The 22458-nt window shown below is 39.0% G+C and overlaps 2 protein-coding genes across 5 annotated transcripts in view; both read right to left on the bottom strand.

Annotated features, from left to right (window-relative positions):
* Positions 1–3379: 3379 nt before the first annotated feature.
* Positions 3380–6277, bottom strand: gnrh3 (gonadotropin-releasing hormone 3). 2 transcript variants are annotated; one of them, XM_041050285.1, is made up of 4 exons: positions 6242–6277; positions 4124–4266; positions 3827–3907; positions 3380–3520 (listed from the first exon to the last, which is right to left on the bottom strand). In XM_041050285.1, exons 2-4 carry the CDS (start codon positions 4259–4261, stop codon positions 3467–3469), a joined length of 273 nt encoding a protein of 90 aa, XP_040906219.1. In that variant the 5' UTR covers positions 4262–4266; positions 6242–6277; the 3' UTR covers positions 3380–3466. The 2 variants fall into 2 exon arrangements, with proteins under 2 accessions (XP_040906219.1, XP_040906220.1); XM_041050286.1 differs by lacking the exon at positions 6242–6277 and having other exon boundaries at positions 4124–4300.
* Positions 4635–22458, bottom strand: part of LOC121189818 (receptor-type tyrosine-protein phosphatase epsilon-like) — a 35548-nt gene continuing 17724 nt past the window's right edge. For 2 of the 3 annotated variants that reach the window (XM_041050283.1, XM_041050282.1), the window contains exons 2-21: positions 21184–21436; positions 15554–15625; positions 15309–15405; positions 14774–14847; positions 14199–14335; positions 13946–14036; positions 13695–13771; positions 13579–13615; positions 13376–13473; positions 12626–12745; positions 11380–11543; positions 10275–10410; positions 9932–10081; positions 9360–9453; positions 8932–9008; positions 8659–8793; positions 8304–8429; positions 7969–8120; positions 6895–7030; positions 4635–6764 (exon numbers count right to left, since the gene is read on the bottom strand). In XM_041050283.1, the coding sequence (XP_040906217.1) occupies positions 6690–6764; positions 6895–7030; positions 7969–8120; positions 8304–8429; positions 8659–8793; positions 8932–9008; positions 9360–9453; positions 9932–10081; positions 10275–10410; positions 11380–11543; positions 12626–12745; positions 13376–13473; positions 13579–13615; positions 13695–13771; positions 13946–14036; positions 14199–14335; positions 14774–14847; positions 15309–15405; positions 15554–15620 (2043 nt within the window). In that variant the 5' untranslated portion in view covers positions 15621–15625; positions 21184–21436 and the 3' untranslated portion in view covers positions 4635–6689. The remainder of the gene's footprint in view (positions 6765–6894; positions 7031–7968; positions 8121–8303; positions 8430–8658; positions 8794–8931; positions 9009–9359; positions 9454–9931; positions 10082–10274; positions 10411–11379; positions 11544–12625; positions 12746–13375; positions 13474–13578; positions 13616–13694; positions 13772–13945; positions 14037–14198; positions 14336–14773; positions 14848–15308; positions 15406–15553; positions 15626–21183; positions 21437–22458) is intronic. The other variant, XM_041050284.1, reaches the window with a different exon arrangement.

Genomic DNA, 22458 nt, shown 5'->3' with positions numbered 1-22458 from the left:
TAGCAGTCTCTTACTGGGATACTTTGAGACATATCCATCAAAACACAGCTGTATTCATTCATATTTCATACCTCCTCCTTCTCCCAGTGCTTTAACACTGTTCTTTGATCAAAGGAGAGAAGTCGGATCACAACAGGAAGGTTCCCTGCCAGCCAAGAAGGAGAAGGAAGGCCAATTCACTGTTCATGCTACCGTATAGCTTGCTGTACTTCAACTTCGCTCACAGAAAAAAAAGGGGAAAAAAATTAGAATAAGATAAATTAATGCCATTCAAATGCAAAACTGAGAAGATTTGAGAAACGCATAACTTTCCACAGATGAAATGCTTTCGCATGAATTTTAACATTTTTTAATAAGCTTGGTTTCAGGCCATGTATGGCTCTGATGCAAAACTGAACAAAATACTTTTTGTTATCAACACAAACTTCATCAGTCAGCGTGCAGAAAAATTAATTTTTGCAGAGTTTGAGTTGACTGAAGTCTTTGTTAGATTTAGAGGAATAACAGTTTCTGCAACTTAAGTGATGGAATTGCTGAAAGACCGACAGCCAGGATTCAAAACACACAGCTCAAGAGTGTCACCATGTGGAGACAAGTGGATATGGCAAAACAGTAACTGAGCAGCACTTAAGAGAAAGTACCTTACCTCAGAACGCAGCTCAGTAAGAGCAGTCATATTTTCATTTCTTCTCTGACCCTCTTTCTTATTTAAAAAAAAAAATAAAAATATTTCCACCAATTAAACTTCATGTCAACTGCTTTACATTAGGCTCTCAGCCACCCTCTTTACCTCACCTCCACCATATCAATTCCAAGACATTGCACTTCCAAAGACCGTTTTCAGTAAGGCTCTGGGAAAAAAAGTGTTTGAAGACCTCCCTGACATTTAGACTCTCTCTGAAGATGACTTTGCCTTCTACTATAGCCTGCGGGAACATAGTAAGACCCACACTAAACTTCAATTGATATGCAGTGCCAGATTCCTCTAGGGGAAATTATCATTCTGTTCATAATAAGAGCCACAACAAGCACCTGGAAAATGACTTTATTATACACTCTGCTTCAATAAAAGTTTCCTATGACCCATTGGAAACACACACATGGTGCACGGAGCATAATCGTGATGAAATGAAAACTATATTATGCATATGATAGAATGCTTATTTGATGGTAGGCTGTGCAAGGATGCACATCTGCTCGGATGTGCTTGATTGGCAGGTGTGTTAATGCAGCGCAGTAGCCTTGGATGGAGGTGCTCTGAGACCCTCTTTTCCTGAAGCCATTATCCAAATATGTTCTGTTTTTCAAACAAATGAATGGCACAAAAATCAAAGTATCAAAAATGTATTGCCCTTCATAATGGAATTCCCTCTGAGCAAGGACATGTAACAATGGGCCATTCTCAGCTTCCTGTCCTTTCCCTCTCTATATGCCAATGGATGTGACCTCCACAGCTTTAACAATGGGGCATCCAGCAGCATAAGCACTTGGCTTCTTGCCACAGCCACTACGTGCAGTAAGGTTGCTTTCATCTTTGTTGTTATATTTAAGGATGACATCCTAGCCTGTCGGCCTCTACTATTGTCTTCACCGTGATTATTTTCTACCGTTGTTTAGCCCCAGTTGTGGCTCTTTGATGAAAAGGTCGCCACTCAATTGGAAAACAGTCATTAAAATGCGGTGGGTACTATTCACCAGTGTTCATGGGGGAACCAACTCAACTGAGCTGGTTAATCAAAAGTTAATTATATAATTTTCATGCAGATGAGGGAAACATTCAAATGAATCCCAACTCTACAATCATTACAAAAAATAAATAAAGAAATAATTCTAAAATGCTATAAAATGTTCAGGGACCAGGAGGCTGTAAACAATATGAAGTTTAATTTGAGGTAAACAAAGTGAATATCCACCAGGGGGTCTGGGAAGGAGAAAGTGAGGTTAAATCAAATTTGGAAACATAGATACCAGCAGGTTTTGTTGTCCTGATATATGTGCAATTAGGCAGGTCCTTGATGAGGACACTGGGAGGGAGAAAGTTGGCTTTCACAGCAAATGCTCTGGGATTATTTAAAGGGAATTTATGGGATTTTATGCTTTGTCTGTAAACATTAATTATTTTCACACAAGTATACCAAATTGAATTAAAACCATATTTTAGGAAATGTTATAAAACCATAATTATCTTTTGTAAGCATGTTACAAAATTGTTGAAAACTCCATAAAGAGTACAAACTCAAGTAAATCAATTCAAGGAAGTCGCATAGTGACTTTCAGAAGAAAATGCACCGGACATCAACTTCCTCAGTAACTTTGTCAAAGAAGGTAAAGTAGAATATAGCGCTTTTCAAAAAAGTCTTTCCTCATCAAAGGAAATGATTGTGTTATGCAAATTACAACCATGAATATTAAACCAATGATGTGAAGTATCACAAATGAACAAGCATTGTTCTGGAAGTGCAATGGAATGTGGTTTAATTTCTCTTTAATTCTATGTGCTTTTATAATGTTCACCTTTTCCCAGTTGTGCCAGCGGGTTTGGGTTCATTGGTGTGCATTACAACCACGCTCTAACAATGCAGGGCCTCCCCGGTGTCAGCACAGTTCATGAATTCTAGCCCCTTATGCACCAGGCGATTAGTATGGTGCTCTGTCTGTGGGGCTTTGCCAGAAAATGAGTTCTCTTTAAAACATATGCCCCCTGCTGATTCTTTTCCTTTCCTGATATGAAATTCCAATTTTTATAATGAACACCAATTTCCTGTACAGAGAGGGAGGAAAAAAGTTCTGCACTTTGTCTGTTTTGGATGACTGCAGTTATCCCAAATTAGCGGAAAGCTGCTGTGGACATCACAAGCAGAAAATATTTAGATGAGTGTCTTTCATTTCGGGGGCTAATCAACATTCAGGTACGAGCACAAAAATCAGCTGGTGTAATTTTCCACATCACATATGCTTATGACTGGTGTGGCAGAAAATGGAATTACCAAAACTGTAACAAATTCAATTAACTCATTGATTTCTAATAAATTGGCTTAATCACCAGCTGTTGTCATGCTAAGATTGTTGTGTCACAAGTTTGTCATGCTTGTCGGTCGTGGCTGCTTTACAAAGGCAATTTGATCTATTTAAAGTCTTTTAAAAAGTATTTTACACTTAAAAAGCATCATCTCAGTTCTAATGACCAGATTTAGAAGGGGAGACTGTGCTTTCTGAAAATCAGACTGAACAAAATATTTGAGAATTTCGTCAGATTTCAAAACCTTTATTACAATTTTACATTGATTTAAATGTTACAGACATATAATTGATATCTGTGTAATAAAGGTGATGATTTGTTGAAGACAGCATCCTGCACTCGGGCAGTCCATCCCTGTTGTTGATGATGATGATGTAAATACAGTCTGTGTTTATTTCCTTTTCTTTTTCCTTTTTTTCTATTTTTTTATTTTATTTTTGCAGCTCTTCAATTTTTGGGGAACCTTTTCTTCCGGTCGAAATGACTGGAATCATCATTAATCTGAGGAAATTAAATCTCAATTAACAGTTTGATCTGCCGCTTGAATATTTAATCTAACAATTATTTAAAATTTCATTTATACATATATATGATATCAAAGCAATACATCTGCCAACATTCAAAAATATAAAATTAAGCATGCACATATTCAATCATGCAAAAGGGGCAAAATAAAAACAGTCATTGAGCAGTTTGTATATTGTCATTGCTGCTTTGGAGAACAGTTGCACACACTGGTGTAGTGTACATTAATATTGTACAATTGAAGTAGACATTGGTGATAAATTATGTATAATAAGCACTTACTACATTGTATGGTCTAAGCCTCTCTTGGGTTTGGGCACTCGCCTCTTCAGGAAGAGACACCACTCCTCCTGTGCCCATCATCTTAGTACAATAAAAGAGATTTTAGAAGCTGAAACATGACTGATATGAAAACTGAATCCAATGTTACATTTACAGCACTGTAAAAAATCAAGAAGGGCAAAGTCAGGCTGAATTGACCAATTTTATATAGAGGTATTTGTTTAATTTTGTTTTGAATTTCAGAAAGACACCACATTTCCTGAAACTGTAAACTCAGCCACATAAAAAATCACTTACCCTGATGGTTGCCTCGAGCTCTCCCACACTTCTCTTTCCACCTGGTAGCCATCCATAGGACCAGTGCTGGGTCAGGGTGACCTGAACCACCAACGCCAACAGCAACACCTGCACCATCACTCTGCTGCTTGCTTCCATTAGAGCTGAAGAGGAAGCCAAATTTGTAATAAAAACAGTAATGTCACAGTCTCCTCACTCACAGCTCCACGGCTCGCAGACCAGGGGTTACAAAGCATCACCCAACATTAGTAAAGAACTTTTTAGACAGTAATTAATAAGAAGAGTAATTCTAACTTAATGAATATCGAACCAACTTCACTGAGGACTGACTCACCTCTGTATTTGCCTTGTTAGCATGTGGTGCATTAGCCAGAGGGGGGTTTTATAGGTGTACAAATCTGCTGTCAGGATTATAATCCCCACAATGCAGGTGTGACACATTTACTGACTAATGGGACACAAAATGCCACTAATGGAGCTGGCTAAGTGCACAAATATACTGACATCACCATGAGGGTTCAAACAGCATGAAACATCATGTCAAAAATAATCTTTGTATGGAATACATCTGTGTGCAGGTGGACAAAAAGACAAGATTAAGAATGAAATCTGGCGTTTCTCTCCATCTATAATTTATTGGTATTAGCTTTTACCAAACAAATAGTAGTTCAAATCCATACAGATTCGAAAGGCAGAAACATCACTGAAATAAGATGCTTGTATGTTACATCAGCTGCAAGGCCTCACTGTCAATATCCCTATGTCTTATTCTCCCAGCATGACAATACATTAAAAAGAAGCCAACAATGCAGTAAATGTTAGTGACAATTAATGACCACAACAAGAATTTATGTACACTAAATAACCCAAAATGACCAGTGTATCTTATATAAACCCATCCTATGACTTTATAATTATGGCAGTATAAACACAGTAGAAAGCTATTCACCCAAACTTAAGACTTCCAAGCTTACTGTTCTACAAAGACGTAAGCTGAAGCCTTGCAAAAATATATGCTTTTGATATTGCAGCAATGTTGGATTTTCCTTGTTTAAATATGAAACTAAGACTAACTATCATAGTAAAAACATGTCCAAATGCCTGTGCATGCATATTTCATATTTTGGCTGAGCACTGGTTCTTGATATCAGTGCTTTTCACTGTCCCAGACATTTTTCATCTCAGTCCCTGGGGACGAACAAGGTTCGGCTGCATAAGTTATCAACTACTTAATTTAAACCCAAATTTCCACACATTTATTCTTCTTGATTTCTTACACACTGATTTGCAAACTAACTAAAATTATGGTACATTTGTTAAACTTATATAATATTCTGAGAAGTGTTTGTACAAACAATGAAATGACGATCCATATGTGAGACCACCATTCAAAAACAATACACTTTTAAAAACGTATCTATTATTTCTAAATTAAACATAAACATCTGGCTTGTCTTTATTAAAATTGTGTCACTTGGTGACAAGTTTTTCATGATTAGAACTGTTTTCTAATCAATATGGCACTCCTTTATGCAAACATGCAGTGCAGTTGGCTTGTTAAGTTTTTTTTTTTGTTTTTTTTTGAAAGCAAGATGTGATACTTTACTGCAAAAAAAACTGTAAGAATGATAAGTTTGATTCATGTAATAATACATTATTTTCTGCCTGTTCCAATGTGGGCTAATTGCATTTTGCAGCGTCAGGCGCCAATCCACTAAGTAATATTGCCACAGGCAAAAAAGAAAGTTGGTGAAGTTGAATAAAATTGCAACAGGCAGCAGCTGTTAAGTTATTCACAGACAGAAGTGAGGTAATTTGTGGCGTCTAACAGAATGAAATGTATCTTTAGTTTTATGTTTTTATTTGAGCTAAAAGTAAATCATAAATATTCACACACGTCAGAGACTGGAGATTCTTTTGCAAAAGCATTAATTATTTTATCCTATGCATCAAACACAATTTACTCTCCTCATAGCAATCAAACATGTATGTATGAATGAATGGGGGGCATTAAATACAAGAATAATGTAACCAAAGGCATTGTGGTCAGCAACAATGAACTAATGTATAAACTCTCAACACATTAGTGATGCATTTCAGGTTGCATGTAATACATACTATAGACAGTGGGGTCCACTTCAACTCATCTTTCCCCAGTTCAACCACTTTCCCACACACTTGAATGGGAAAGTGGTCTCACACTTTTGGGCCACACTGTGTATATATATATATATATATATATATATAAATATGTAATTGGTATAGAATTACAGAATTATTGAATATTGAATATTTCCTCTTAAACACTTTTATTGGCATTGTTGCATTTGCAACATAAAATTATTATTTTCTGTATTTTACATGATGATTTTTGAAGATCAAACATTCCTGAAAGAGAGTGAAAGAGACTCCTGGACCACAGATGTTCTCAAGTATATTACAGTATGATACAACAATTTCTAGATCTGTGTAAAATGTAAAAAGAGCTTGCTTTAGAAAACAACATTCAGAAAAAAATTGCATAAGTTTATTTGACTAAAGTATGCAGAAAAGTATCTGACAGGTATTATTTAAAATTGGCGTAGTCTGAGAAAATGTCAACAAAATCCTGAACCACTCTGTAGCAGAAGTCATATTGCTCCTGGAAGGAAAAGCGAGAGGAGAAATGTTAGTGTGCATATATGTGCAAAAAATGGTTCCAAACAACACAAACCTGAATAAGCTGACAGTTCCTGCACAGCAGATTTGATATTATCTTGTTTTCCACCTACCACAGTCTGAACCATGTGTGGTCTCTGCATGCGTAAACTCTTGACTGTCTGAAAAACATCCAGGAGGCCTTCAGCTTTCACCCTCTCCAGAATGTTACTGAGGGCAATGAAGGTACCAGTCCGACCCGCACCAGCACTGAAACATGAGGGATAAAACTATCAGCAACCACATCACATACTGCACACACTGGAAGGCCTTCGAAAATGGTGAGATTTGTTACACAACTGCATTTGCATTTGAAATTCTAACTATATTTCTTAACAATGGTGCTGCAATGAATCTCTTGTAATCCAAGCAGCACATCCCTTTTCCATTTAAATGAAAAAGTTTGCGAGAGAAAAGGTGACCTTTGTGTAATAGTGCTAATAATCATCCTCACTTAAAGAGAGGCTAATCCAAACGCTAACACTAATCAGTTTGGAAGCTCGGTGTTTGACTGAGTCAATGTTTACAATGATGGTAGGATGGAGAGAGAAAGACAGAGAGCGGAGCGAGAGCGATGTGCGATTCGGAAGAGAAGTGTAGAGAGACGTTGGGGATTGCAACGGGTTAGCCCCATTCCCGAGGGGCAGAGAAAAAGCTTTAAAAAGCCCCTCTTAGACAAGTGGTGATGAAGGAATAGAAGAGAGTGATGACACCATTTCCTGTCGTTAGCTCATCTTATCAGATTAATCATAGTGGGAGTCAGAGGAGATTTCACTTTGAGAGGTTTTAATTGACTGTGAATCAGTGGATTGGATCAATCCCACAGGGGCATGCTGCTTTAGAATCACTTCACCTGAAGCTAGGTTCTGATCAAAGCTTTCACAGCTAAGTCTTTATAAGGGATCACATAAGTGGTTTAGGCAGAGAACACCAGGTCTACTGAGGCAAAATGTAGAATTTATTGTTACAGACATTTGTAGGAAAGAAAAACGTATCCGTAAAACTAAAATTCCTTCCAATATCACTTTGAGAGATTCCAGTGATCAGGTAATAAAAGCAAAGTGAGAATGAAAGGGGTTGTATTGATTGGACACATACATAATGTAATATAGTATATATAATGTCCATCTGAAGCTGAAGTTTCTCACCTGCAGTGCACAACTATGGGACGGTTTCCAGACTGCTGCTGCTGCCTCTGCACAGCGGCAATAATGTCAATCATACCTCTTCCCTCGGCTGGTATTCCAATCTCAGGCCATCCGTGGAAGTGGAAGTGTCGGACGTGTTGTGACTGCTTTTCCTGGAGAGGTGGAGAACCTACAGTATTATTTTGCTGCAGCTAAAATTGGGGGATACTTTGAAATTCCATGAAATTCAAACTGCTTCATATGTGACGAAAACAGAAAGAAAACAGGGAGGCAAATATGCTAATTTAAAATCTATATTTTTATGCTTTTAAATGTCAAAATAAAACATTACGCACTGGTCTGTAGGTGAGGACCATGTCTTTGAGAGTGAAGGTTTCACACAATGTATCGCCAGTCAGCTCCACAGTATAATCTCCAAATGTTACACTGCCCTCTGATGGCCAATACTGGAAACACTTTTCCTGGCAGGCAGGGTCAGATGGAAATACAATTAGTGTACACTTGAAAGATTTATACCCTATTTTTGTTTTTATATTTGCAGTGTGCACCACAAAAACAATATAAAACCATTAAATACATACACAGACTGTCAGGGAAAAAATAGAAAATGAAATAATGGAATAAAAAAGATTCTTTAAATGTGCAACTCCACTTTCCAGCCTGCACTTCTGCAAGAACACCATACTGTACCTGCTCCCTCTCTTTGAGTTCGGTGAGCATAACGATTGAATGGCACCTCCACTCCCACACCATCCTCCAGAAGTCCTCCACTGTGTGAGACAGGGGGCCCTGGGTTGCGATAAAATAGTCCTTCTGCCTGTAGCCCTGGAGGGCAGATCATCCGGTAAACAACACTTGAGAGTGCAGCAAACATAATATTTTGCATTGTTTGTAAAGGAAACAATGAGCTTTATATATACTTCTATGGGAAATCTATACAGGAGGTTGTGAGGGAGTGCTTACATCAATAAAGGAGGCATTGATGTAGTCGGTGAACTCCTGTCCTCTTTTCACAGAGAGTATTACTCGGTTGAAATCATCTGCAAAAAGAAAAAAAGAAAATGAAACTTTCCACAAGTGATTCCTAATAAAATAAAAGTTTGAAGAGGCTGATGGGGAAAAAAACAGCCAACTAAAACTTAAGCTGTGTTATTAAGGCCGCAGCCTATATAAGTTTTCACTGTAAAAAGTTGTACCCTGGCTTTCCCTCTCAACTCCCAACTTTAAGTCAAGATACAAGTCCTATTTAAATGTCATTGATCACACAGACATGAACTGATTAGCCAGATATCTGTGTACGGCATCTATAAAACCACCGGCAGTGTGATACTTTGATGTTACTTGGATGTGATGTATTATGAAACTGTTCAGCGTATCTGAGTAATCCTTACAAGGAATGATCTGAAGCACACGGTTCTTCTTCATGTTGGCAGGGAGGTTCCCAGTTCTCATGTTCTCCTTCATTATGCGAACATTGGTCAGCTTCTGATGGGAAAAAACATGGAGTGGATTGACATGATCAAAAAGTTTATTTTCATCTGGGCAGGGCAGTACAAGGCTAATAAACACTGTGATTTTTAAGGCTGGTTATGCTAAGACAGATTTTTTTTTTTTTTTTAAATACAACAAGTAAAAAGAGGCTGGACAAAAACATTTCTTATTGGTAAAAAGAAAAAAGAAGAAGAGGCAACAGGGAATAATTCCATTCAGTATGTAGGGAATTGTGACGGACTCTTTGCAGCAAAAATGAGAAATTTTCACCAAGCTACAATAAATTCAATGTGGCAGATGGTGCTGCCATATAAAGTTTTAGCTGATACAAAGCATTGTTATTTATGTTACTACTGCCAAGAGCGGCACCCTGGGCAAGTTTTCCATGAAAATATACCCATGCAGGGCGCAGGGTGATGGGGACGATTCATTACTGACTGAAATGTTTAAGAGTGAGCTTCTTTCTTCGTACCCTGAACTCCTCCTCCAGGCCCAGCCTGTCGTGGGGAGCCCTGGTGTTGTGAAGCCTCTGCAGATGGCCCTCCAGAGAGCACACATCTAGCTCTGTGTCTCCATACAGATAGTACTCCAACAGAGCCTGGTAGATAAAGGAGTACTGCATCTGAGGAGGAAGACAGAGGAAGTCAAGGAGAGGAAGGGGTAGAAGTAGTTGCTATAGTGCCAAAGTATTTCCTACTATTTTCGCATCACAGACATGGTTGTTTTCCATGTCCTCGCTTGTTTATGCCACGACTAGAGCAGCGAGTTGAGCTGTCAGTCCCAGGCACAACAGGTCGGAAAGGGTCAACACTTACATCTGTCTGGATGAGTTGACAGCGCTGTTCTCGTATTCTGCTCACAAAGCCAAAGACATCCACCCTCTGCTCCATGTGCATCATGTCGATCATGCTGTCAATGACAATGAATGTCCCAGTCCTCCCCACCCCAGCACTGCGGAAGCAAAAACAAGAAGAAGACACAAGGTCTTCTCTGTAGCAAACAGCCAAGTGTAGCTAAAACACAAAATGTGTCCAATAAGAACTCTGTTAGACACTGTTTCTATATAGTACAAACGCAATACACAGCAATTGAAGAACACCAGAGAAGATAGATTTTTCTCACACAATAAAGAATAACAGATATAATATAATGATAGAAAAATGTTTTCGCAGTCTTGTTATGCATTGCCATATTCTCACTATATTCTGAACACAGACGTCAATTGTGAACAGCCCCAAGCATGTGTAAAAGTGCTTCACCTCTGAAGCCCAAACAAACTCCTAATAGATTTACAAGAGTCATTTGAGCAGACGGCACCTCTGGGAGCACAGAGCTGGGATTCCACAGCAGGGTGTTGAAGCCTCTTCAATGGGCCCCATTCAAGAACAACAGTCCCTCTCCCTGAGCACCTGTTGCAGCAGTTGCTACAATCAGCTGCAGATTTCTTTTGGTGAGGCTTTACACTGGTTTGCCAGACAAACATATGCACACGCCAGACAAGCCATTACAGAATGTGAAATTATATTTGCTGATGCTTTTATTCATCTACAACAAGTTTTTATCCATTTTACTTACAACAGATTACTTAAATTTATTAAATTTAGTGAAGCTCACCTTAACCTTTAACCTAACAAGACAAAGAAAAGAGTTTATTGTTTGAGTATTGTTAAAGGTGTTTAGAAGTGTTGATTATTTAAAAACCATATTTGAGTTTTGCTCATAGATTTACTGCACAACAGGATATTTATAATCTGAAAAGAGTTTTTTTTTTTCTTAGAAATGGAAGCCAGTATGACAAAGAAAACGTTTTGCACGTCTGTGTGCTCTGCAGACGCATGGCAATTCTGAAATGAACTCAGACTCAAACCTATATGGCTTCTTCTGCCGTTATATATTTATATTTCATGCAACACATTTTACCTGCAGTGCACAACAATGGGTCCAGCATAGGAAGGATTGACAGCCTTGACCTTCTTCAGGAATTTCAGCATGCCTATGGGCGAGAATGGCACCCCGAAGTCTGGCCAGCTGGTGAAGTGGAGCTGGGTGACCAGGCGGGGAGCTCGGGGACCATCGCTGCCCTGCTGTGAAGCAGAAACACTCAAAGTTTATACCTGTGCATGAATAACGCTCACTGTGCAGACACAAATAACTCAACTGACTAACTGTTTTCATAAAGCCAGTCAACTAAAAATGTTACCTACTGGAAAAGTAACCTCAAAATAATCTGAAAAATGTTTTTTTATTTTTTTATTTTTTTGTCATTTTGTTGTTTGTGGCGGGATCTAATTATTAAACATGTGTACTGGTTTTCTTCTGCCTCACTCTCATATCTCATGAATGCTCTCTCAGGAGAACATAATCGCATTCTCTTGAACACTTGGCTGCTCTGTGTTCAGAGAGCTGAATGTAAAAGCACCCAGTCTGTCAGCTTGTACTGCAGTGCTACAGCACAGTCACAGTTTTCACAGAGTCAGAGAGGATATCTGCACTTCTTTGGCTTCAAATGGGGAAGGAACAAAGTGAATTTTGCACTCTGAGGGCTTTGCGGTACACTGAGATGGCACCCAACTCAGCAGTCAGAAACACAAGAAAAGAAATACCGGCACTGCATGTGTATAAACATCTAAAGACAAGTTGATGTGAATAACTGCAGATTTGTACTGTGTTTACTGTATGTTAAATATACCAACATATTGATAATTTCATGCTATGTTTATTACATGTATCCTCTAATATTCTGGTTTGCATTTATTTATTATATTTTGTATCCTATTACAGTTTACTGAAATGTTAGAACTTCCCCATGGGGAACATTAATTTTTACACAATCTCAATGCAGCTTTGTTTCATGTTTAATTTTTAATAGCAGTCTTGCTATTATCATTACAGATGCTTACAGCAATTAAAAACTATACTGAGGACTATATTGAAAAAGCACACTATTATTTTCAGCATCCAACATTTATCTTAATTTTAGGTCATTTAAGATAAATGTTTCCTACTGTACAGTACAATTACATTTTCACTGATGTGCTGTGAGGTGAGCCAAACACAGTAATGTGTTTAAAATTAATGCAAACTTTAAAAAGAGACTGATTCAACTCATCCCTCATTAATATCGATAATGTTCTGACACGTATGTAGATTCACATATTTTACTTACATACTGAACACAGAATTTTCTGATGGTGTAGTCCACCAGCACGGTGACGTCCTCCGTTGCCACCCTGACATTCCCGTACATCCAGCAGCCTTTTTCTGGCCAATACTGGCAGCATTTTTCCTGGTGAGAGGATCCCAAAAATAAAGAAGCTATTCTTGTTGGACTAGACTATCTATGCCTCTAAAAAACACATGCAACATTACATTATCACTGTAACTTAAGCATGAAATTGTTGTATAATCTTCAACTATTGTGTATTTTGTATGTATACATATAGAAACGTGTATTTGACGTGTACTTCACAGTCCAATTCAAAGGCAATCACAGCGACTTTGTGCGACTCTGTCAGTCAATAAGATCTTCACAGCGACGTTTCAACTCATTAACTAGATTCTCAGACTAATTATCATGAAGCCTCTCAGGATCTTATCAACAATTATTCCGTCATTGATCCCCAATGCCTCCATTCTGCCCTATCAAACCTGCTCTTGAGCTCTCAATTGATCATCCCTTTGAGGCTAAATTTAATGCGATGCTATGTAATCTGCTGGGTGACACTTTGTATAGATTCTCAGTTGGGAAAGGGGTCAAATAAATTATTGCCCATGACTTTGGGTCATGTGAATACAAAAGGATTTTACTAATGGTGCATTGGAGCCATATAGATTGTGCAGGTTTATTCTATAACACACCCTACTTTGTAGAATTAAAAAAATGCAGTGCAGAGGCAGAGAATACGCTGAAACAAACCTCTTTCCTTTCTTTAAGATTTGTCAGCATTACTATAGTCGCTGTTTTCTGCTCCCAAATCATCCGCCAGAAGTCAGCCATTGTCTCAGGCTTTGGGCCTGAAACAGAATCAATAGAAATATTAAAAATATATATCATAAACTTGACTATATGCGTGTGCAAATTTGCTTAAAATACTAAACCAAGCTAAATTGTACATTTACCTTGAGCTGCAATGAATTTGTTCTTCTCTTTAAAACCCTGTGTGGAAAAACACAGTGTTAATGATAATTTCTCAAGAACCTTCATCTGCAAGGAAAGAAAAAGAATTTAAACTCACATCTATGTAAGATGCATTTATGTAATCAGAACACAGATGTCCATCCAGATGACTCAAGACCACTCTTGAATGATCATCTGTGGAAAGGAGAAGAGAGAGAGAAAAAAAAAAGATCAAAAGCCTGTAAATAAAAAGTGCGTATTTTTCATTTCAGCCCACATCACCTTTCCTTTAGACTTAGTGATCAATAAAACCGCAAGTCTAAAGGTTATATTAATATTGTCTGCTGCAGAATATAGATCCTCACTCACATGGTAAAATGTTTGGGTATCTGTTTTTCTCTCTGTTGTGCTCTCTGCTCGCCTCCTCAAAGGACCCGTGGTGGTAGTAACAAGGCAGCGACTATAAAGAGAGAACCCAATTCTCATGAGATAAAAATAAAACCATGGGTACACAGCCTACTAACATAACATTTTATCACTATTTTTCTTGTTATACGCTTGCGGGACACAGATCTTTGTCAGAGACTGTATTGCATAGCCGACCAAATAAACTCAGGCTTACATTGAACTCTTCTCTGAAAAGCTTGCCGTCGTCTGCAGAGCGTATCCGGTACTCCTCCTCCAGTGAGTCCAGAGGGATGGGGAAGTACCTCTTGGATGGTGAGGGAGATCTGGGGAGAAGGACCACTGTCTGCTCTCCTGTGTTTAAAGGAATATATGGCGGTCAGGCTGCTAATGTTTCCCAAAAGAGAACATTACAAGCTCTCATAGCACCTGCAAAAACAAGCCTGATGGCCATTAAGATTTCCTACTTCTGCGGGTACATGTCAGAAATGATTTCTTGAGTCATAAACATGGTGCTGGTCCTGCCACACAAAACTGCCTTAACTCAGAATTTGGCCTTTCCGTTTATTTATTTATTTTTTACATGAAGTGAAAGTTTATATGGCTCCCTACGTGCTAGGAAAGCTAAGAGCCTTCCAAAGCCTTTCCAGCTACCTCGGACTCCAGATCGTGAAACTTTCCTAGTCCATAAAGAGTGTAAATCTACAAATCAAATAAAAAAGAAATAAAAAGTAAAAGACTGCATTACATTTTCATGCCCTGGTAGTTATACTGAATACAGCACAACGGTACCTTGTTCCTCCAGGAAGCCATTCGGAATCTTTTTATCCACCGAGGTAACTAGAGCTTTTCTGTGGTTTTTGAACCTACATTAATGACAGAAAGAGAAGAAAGCAAAACCGTCAGAGAAGATAAAGGGCAGATATCTCTACTGAAAAAGCAAAAATGAGCTGACCCCAATCCCTATATCAGAGCTGTAAAGCACATAAGGTAGGTTAAAGAACAAATACCAAAACCAATATCAACCATCTGAGAGAGGCAAAGCTGTTCCTCCTCATGTTGTCGTCAGAAAGAGGTCTGAGCTGGCTGGTCAGTGAATGAGTGCTTGTGGCCTGACCTGGTCTTGCTGTTTTTGTTTGCTGTCTTACTGGTGCAGCTGTTTACCCACAAGCCACTGCTCACCGCCTGTTTCCAACCCACCCCCCACCCCGGTGCCATGACCCAACACACACTCATGCTCAGGCACATACTAAGAGGGAGAGAGAGAGATGTTCACTCAAAGACAGGCAAACACAGTAAGTGACTGTTTACGTGCAGGTTTATTCACCTCAGACAGTAGATTGTCAGCAGGACGACGATGATAAGAAGCAGGGATATGACCAGTGTTGATGGTAGCACATGAGCACCCTGATGAGTGGGGTTTTCTGGACCAAAGACAGAGTAGATCATGTTAGTTTTATTGAGGAATACATTCAAACAAACTCTTGATATATGATATTTTAAGGAATAGTTAGGAAATGTGCTCATTTGTTTTCTTGGCAAGAATTAGTAGAGAAGATTGATACGACTTACCTGCAGTTTGGTTCTCATGTGATGAATTGTTCACAGCGATAGAGATCCCAATCAGAAACAACACCATTGTCACTGTGGGGGAAAAAAAACAACAACAAAACACTTTTAACAGAAAACCAAATGAAAACCTGCAATATGTCACAAATTCCACTAGAAGGCGCCAAACCAATATGAAATGTGTCTGCAGGCTGGTGAAGCACACAGAGGGCAGAAAGGAGAGCTCGGCTTTGATGGGGCTTGAGAGTGATGTCTGTATGTCTCTCTGCAGAGCAGTTAAAGTCCTTATGGGAAATCTGCTTGCAGCCTTGTCCTGTCAGACTGACTTGAAAGAGCAGCAGCATATCAAATAACCTAATATTCAGACATCAAACCAGGGAGGAGGTTTTAACCCACAGGTGACACTAACCACATCCCTTGTGGACCCTGTGGATTTGACAGTGGAGTTGAGCTCAAGCAGAATTTGTTAGAAGCCTTCCCACTTTGCTGTGATGTCTTTGATGTACTGCACGGTGAAGCCTGGCGAAGCATCCTGCTCAGTGACAATAAGACATACACACTGATCCACAATGTTGGTACCTGTTTTTAAATATAGTGGGCAATATAACTAGGTTTTTTCAGGGGAATAGTGATATTGATAAACAGGCTCAAACAGAGCGTTGTGTAAAAATTAGCATATGTATATAGGTTATACTGTTGGCTTTATGAAGAAGACCAGATGGTGTTGTTTTCTTTTTACTGCAGCTTCTTCCCTTTTCTCCCTCCGTTACACTCTCTCTCCCTTTCCCTCCCTCTGCAGTGAACCATCATTTTACTCTAAACCACATTCTCACTCTTCCCTTTTACTTTATAGCTGGGAGCTATTAGTGATTTATTTGGGGCAGAGCTCTGTGAGTGTCTTTCCAAAAGGAAAAGAATACGTCAACTTCCTTACAACTACAGCAGAATTAAATCGATTCTGACACATTATCCTTGTGTCTTATTATCTCCAAAATGTAGCAGCCAATTTCTCCAAACTCACATCCATTTCTTCTTTTCTCCCCCGTCCTCTAAATGAGAGGGTAAGAAATCACAGAATAAATTCGGCAAACGGGGCAGATCTGCCTAAATGGCTTTGATGGAATAAATGAGAGAAGCAAGAATTGAGTGTCCTAATTTATCCTCTGTTCTAAGTCCCCTTCTTGTTATAGAGGCCACAAGACTGGATGGAATAATTCATTGTGTCAATTTATTTCTTCTAGAAATGGGTCATCTAGGGGCCTAATTTGTGATGTTTGAGAGAATTTCTTGCACATAACCCTCGGGGGTTTCACATAACTATATCTCCCAAAGCTTTTGTAGAAAATGGAGCTAAATAATAACGCTCTAACAATGTGCTGAAAACAAAATTTATGTCAAAATTTAAAAAGTATTATAAAGACAACAAATTAGGGGCTCTGTGTTTTGAACATTACACAGTCTCTCGCTGCAGTGCAACGCATCTGCACACTCAAAATGCTACTTTTATTCCCTTTATTTAATCTATTTCATGTTCACAGTCCAATGTGATGTCTATTTTTCACCCAAATAAGGATTACACATACAAATCAAATACTCATTTCACTTACTGAATGTCCCATAATCATAGCTGTGTGCAAAATACACACACAGGGCCTTTTCTCACTTTACATGTATGCATGCCTGCACATACGTTCCAAAGCCAAAGGCTATGTGTTGCATATGTGCCACACTCTGTTGGAGGAGCCAATTCTCTCCCCAGTGTTAACAAGCTGACAGGGTCGGCACCTGTTTCCCCTCTGCCCCACTGGGCAAGTCACAATCACTCACACAGACCCATCCTACTATGCTGCAAGGCATGCTGTGCGCATGGGTCACTGCACAGGCCACTACATATCTGTCATCTACAGTGTATACAGGCAGCTACAGTATATACCGCATATATCTAGGAAATGGAAAAATAGAATTGAAATGTAAAAATATGTCAAATGGATTGAATGTATTTATAAAGAAAAACAGGAAGGAAGTGGTAAAAAGAAAAATATAACAGAACTGAGTCCTTTCTGTTGATACAGTATTGCAGTGTGGCCCTCTGACCAACAGAGGGAATTGATAACACAGCTTAAGTGTATGCTAAGAAAAACAAGCAGTAGCAGACATTTTATTGCATTTGAAGGCAGGACACTATGCTCTAACCATTAGCAGTGTGATTACTGATCATTAGTTTATTTAAGAAGGTATAATGTTATGCATTTTTAATAAGTGATAAATATGACATTTCACTTTTTTTCAGATCAGAGGGAATAAGGGTTGTTACGGGTTGTTGTGTTGCAGATAAAAGCATTTGGTAACAAATCAATTTTAGTTGCTGGCCCTGAAAAGGTCGCAAGTGTCACCAGACACAAGGCATTAAAAGTCCTTGATAACTCATTATGAGACATTATTCAGGCCACTTACTATGCACTATTGATATATCTTAATTAGTATATGACATCATCTGACCCTCATATGAGAGAGGATTTGCCGTAGAGACCTATTTGAAACTGCTGTGGTATAATTTGTCTTACCATCCCCACCAGCTATTGCATCATTCATTCCACACCCCTGCTTTTCTTTCTGATTAATGAAATACTAACAACAGCATGATGACTTCAACCTCCAGCACCTGCTTGACATAAATGTTCCCAGTGAATTAAATTACAGCGCATCACTTGAGTTGCGAGTGCCGAAAGGAGATCATCCCATCCATGCATGATGCAATGCTAACATTCAGAAAGCACAACATGCTGGTTGAACCTTGAGGGTAATGTTAATATTTTGGGCACTGACATGCATTATTCAGCATCGATCTGCTTTGCTTTTTTTTTTTGCTTGGGAACAGAGATGATGCAAGTCAGCACATGACTGTGTATTAACTGTGAGACAGCTATAGAAACTCTCAGCGAAAAAAAAAAAAAAAAACCTCAGTGAGATATACGTCTCTCAAATCCCAAGACTCACAGCACCCCAAAATGAATCTGTTCTGCTTCACTTTAACATCTCCCTCACCTTGGCTCACACACGGAAACCTGAAAACGAGCTTCAAAGAAAACTGACATCAGAAATTGAAACACCAACCACAGAAATGTGTCTTATCCTTGTGGCAAACCTGCACCCTCTTCACTCATCTTTATCATTAATTCAAACCAAACTGCGCAGGGGAAGCTATCATCCATTTCCAACCAGAGACATAAAAATGTAGCGAGATGTGACCTGAAGGCAGATTTTCCTCTGCAAGAACCGATCAAGCATCAGTTGTATTAAACTACACAAATACATTTCAGTACCAACATTAATACAAAATGTTACTGAATATTTAAAATAAAGCATAAGCATAAAATCTCCCTGCTGACCTCCTGACTTTAAACACCTCATACAAATAATAAATTACATTCACACTTCACTGAGAGCAAAATAATTTTAAGTATGGTTTAAAGCAGTCTCAGAGCTCTTAAATGTCTTATTAGATGTAACAGACTGTACTGTTAGCTACAGTAACTAAGTAATTATATCACTGTCTTCTCAAACATGTAATATCTATCATTCATAAGAAAGCATACTGATGTTTGGACTTCTCAGTGGATCTATTTCTGTTGCCACGATATGATACTCTGGTTGGAGGATGCTGCTCAGAATTATTAAGGTGACATTTCCTTTTTTAACCTTGAAAACTAGGTATATGCATTTAACTCTGAAATACCATTATAAAGCAGCACCTGCTACTAATGCTAGTTCATAGCAGAATTTGTCACAATCTGACAGGCTATGGGACATTAAGCGCTTGATTTGGAAAAAGCATGCTGAATACTCCGTTGTGGAGCCAAGACACTCTCAGGAGATTCAGGAAAACTCGCACTTCAATGTCTTCTTTGACTGCTGAAGCTCATGTGAGGCCAGGGCCAACACAGTGTACATTAAAATTGTATAACTCAGCCATGGTTTATTCTTTCTTCTTCTGTGGTCTCTAATCTGCCATCCTGTTTCCACCTCATGCTCTTTTAATATATGTAATGTCATAGTGCACTGGGTTAACGCTACACAATAAATTTCAGGCCTATATTAGTGGCCAATCAATTTCATATCCAGGAACCTCGATGAGCAGCTTGCTCAGCAAACCTTTTAGAAATCTTTTTCTCAAAGGTGTATGAAGAAAAGATGGAAAAAGCAGTGAAAAAATGTGTACACCTTTGTCGAGGCACTGCAATGAGGTGCCAGTGGGAACCAGCTGGCAGTCATTATGATTTTTATAGGCAGTCTTAAAATTTCTACATTAGTGAGAAAAAAAAAGGAAAAATGTGAAAACACATCATATTCATGATTTACAGTCATGTATTTCAGTCTGGACCAAAGCGGTGGACCGAGCAGCCGACAAAGCTGTCCCATGAACGCTTTAACGTACAATGCACAATTGCACCACCATAACCACAATTCTTCCTTTACACGGCAACTGGGATATGACGTCTGTCATGTAAACAAATCGGATCTTCACTGACCTGACCCCGCTAAAAGCTTATTGCAACTGAAATCACCACTCATTTGAAAAATGCATGATTTATAAATTATTCAGCCTGTTCCATCAGTGACACTGCGTATTCAAGCATTCATGGATATCTGCCACATATAATCCTCACGGCAGTATGATTTCTGATCTGAAACATTAGGAGAAATAATGCTAAGTGTGTATGACCACAAATTTCTAAACGTCAGTGGAAACATGGATAGCATTTATACTGCAGAAGAGTGCAATATAAATAGATGTCAAATATAAATATATCAAAAAGACAGTGGTATCCAATCATGTCTCAGTTGCTTCATAGATCAATACATCCTCAAAGACAGATCCACATTTCATGCTTGGCACAGAATAGATGGCATGTCTTGTACACAGAAAGATAAAAGTTTTTTTTTTCGTTTCCAAGGAGAGGAGGAACAAAGACCGAGTGGAAAAAAAGAATACCAGAAAGAGCCACTGCTTCCATTGTCAAATGCCAAGGAACAGGATGAACGAGAGCACAAACACATGTCAGTAAAGTGTGGCAGCAGAGAGGAGAGGAGAGATGAGAGAGGAGATGAGATGAGAAGGGAGGAGAGAGGAGGGGAGCTGGAGGAGATAAATGTCGAGATTCTGGGTTCAGAGATAACAGCCATAATGGAAGACATCCTTACGAGGCTGTAAAAAGGATGAAGCTGTACTGTCTGGTAAGTCACTGCTATATCTTCAAATGCTGTTTGCTGTATTTCACATCTGAGAGCGGCTTTGCAACAAGGCTGTCTTTCAAACATACACCTGTCAGAGACTTTACAAAACATCATATTGAAACACTTCCTATCAAAAAGACATTATGCCTAACAGTGGGCATTCTACTGCATCTGTATCTCATCTCCTCAACCATATTTACATGTCTCCAATCACTGCCTGCTGCATAGTTAAGGTCAAAAGAATCAATTTGAAGAAATGATTTGAAATCCAATTAGTCTCATCTAGAAAGGAGACACTGTAATTATTGGATTACTTCCATTAATGGACTGAATTTCAACTGATTCCCTTATACAGAATTGACCTGGTCTGTGGTGAAATGGATTAATAAAAGACTTACACGTCCAAGCAAAGCCGGTGTGAACTGGTATCAGATGACCCGTCAGTCCATAGCATCCATGTGGTCCCAGTTCCTTTCTTTCTTGGATTTATTGGGGTTTTCTACCCTCAGTCCTTCTCCTATTCACATCCTCTCTGAGGTATCGATAATGGTACTGGGTGAAGCGGTGATCGAGGTTGGTGGCGGTTACTAAGGTGGTTTTGAGGTGTGTCAAAGTTCAGACTGGAATCAAGGCACAGGGGATCATAAGAACCTGCAAAATAAAGCAAAAGACAAGAGTTCAACCAAACCCAAAAGCTCTTCTAAATATTATATTGTTAAGCACTAACAGAGGCATATTTTCCCTGACTCACTGTTTGAGGCTGACTCAAAAAAAACTACCTTGAAATGCATGAATACACAACAACAACAAGAGAGGTGGAATGAGTGGGAGTTTGCATCTGTGCACAGCAAGTCTGAGAGAATGACTATGCGCTGCATTTAATCATGTGGATTAGTGTGTGTGGATGTGCAGCCATTTGTACAGTGCATGCCCAATGTCTGTTTACTGCTTAGTTCTCTCCTCTGCCACAACCTCTGTTGCAACTTAGAGAAGCCACTGTTGCAAAGAAAAAAAACATTAACAAGCTATTTATCTCCAACCATGCAAAACTAATTTGCCCCAAATTAGTCTTCCCAAACAGTGCTTGTAGTACACATGAGGAGTTTGCACACATTCACTGCTTGCTTCCTAAAAAATTGTAGGTAAGAATCACCTTCAAATCTAATAACAGTAAACATGAGTGTGGTGTTCACAAACAGTGTTTTCCAATTAAAGTTACCACCACACACAGCTGTAAATCTGTCCGTGAATGTGACTATACAACAAAAACCATCACATAAATTATGCTGGAATTAATTCCTCGCTGTTTACACAAAGACATCACTGTGATGTTATTCTATCGCCTAGCTTGGAGTCTGAGAAAGACAGCATGCCCCTTTTGCCCACTCACTCCCACTCTCCCAGAATCCCACTGCCCACAGGTGTGAGACACAAAGCCATATTGTTAACACTTGGCCGCTGTGACGCAGCCGAGCAGAAAACAGAGGAGAAGAGGTGAATTAGTCACTAGACCCAGCTGGAGGAGCCCACTCAGTCTGAGCTGTGCTGAGGAAAATGAATGAACAAGGTATGGAAAACACCTCTTTTCCCTCTGTACTGTAAGAGCACAGCTCAACTTTTCCAAATGTTGCAAAGTCTTTGGCATTTGAACATAAACTTGCCATTAAAAACAC

Source organism: Toxotes jaculatrix, chromosome 11, assembly GCF_017976425.1.
Source record: "Toxotes jaculatrix isolate fToxJac2 chromosome 11, fToxJac2.pri, whole genome shotgun sequence".
Taxonomy (NCBI): Eukaryota; Metazoa; Chordata; class Actinopteri; family Toxotidae; genus Toxotes; species Toxotes jaculatrix.
This window is presented reverse-complemented; position numbering and strand designations above follow the sequence as displayed.

Coding starts and splice junctions, on each gene's coding strand:
- gnrh3 (XM_041050285.1), bottom strand. CDS start 4,261: ATGGAAGCAAGCAGCAGAGTGATGGTGCAGGTGTTGCTGTTGGCGTTG. Junction 3,908..4,123: donor AGCTCGAGGCAACCATCAGG/GTAAGTGATTTT, acceptor TATTGTACTAAG/ATGATGGGCACAGGAGGAGT. Junction 3,521..3,826: donor GGCTTAGACCATACAATGTA/GTAAGTGCTTAT, acceptor TAATTTCCTCAG/ATTAATGATGATTCCAGTCA.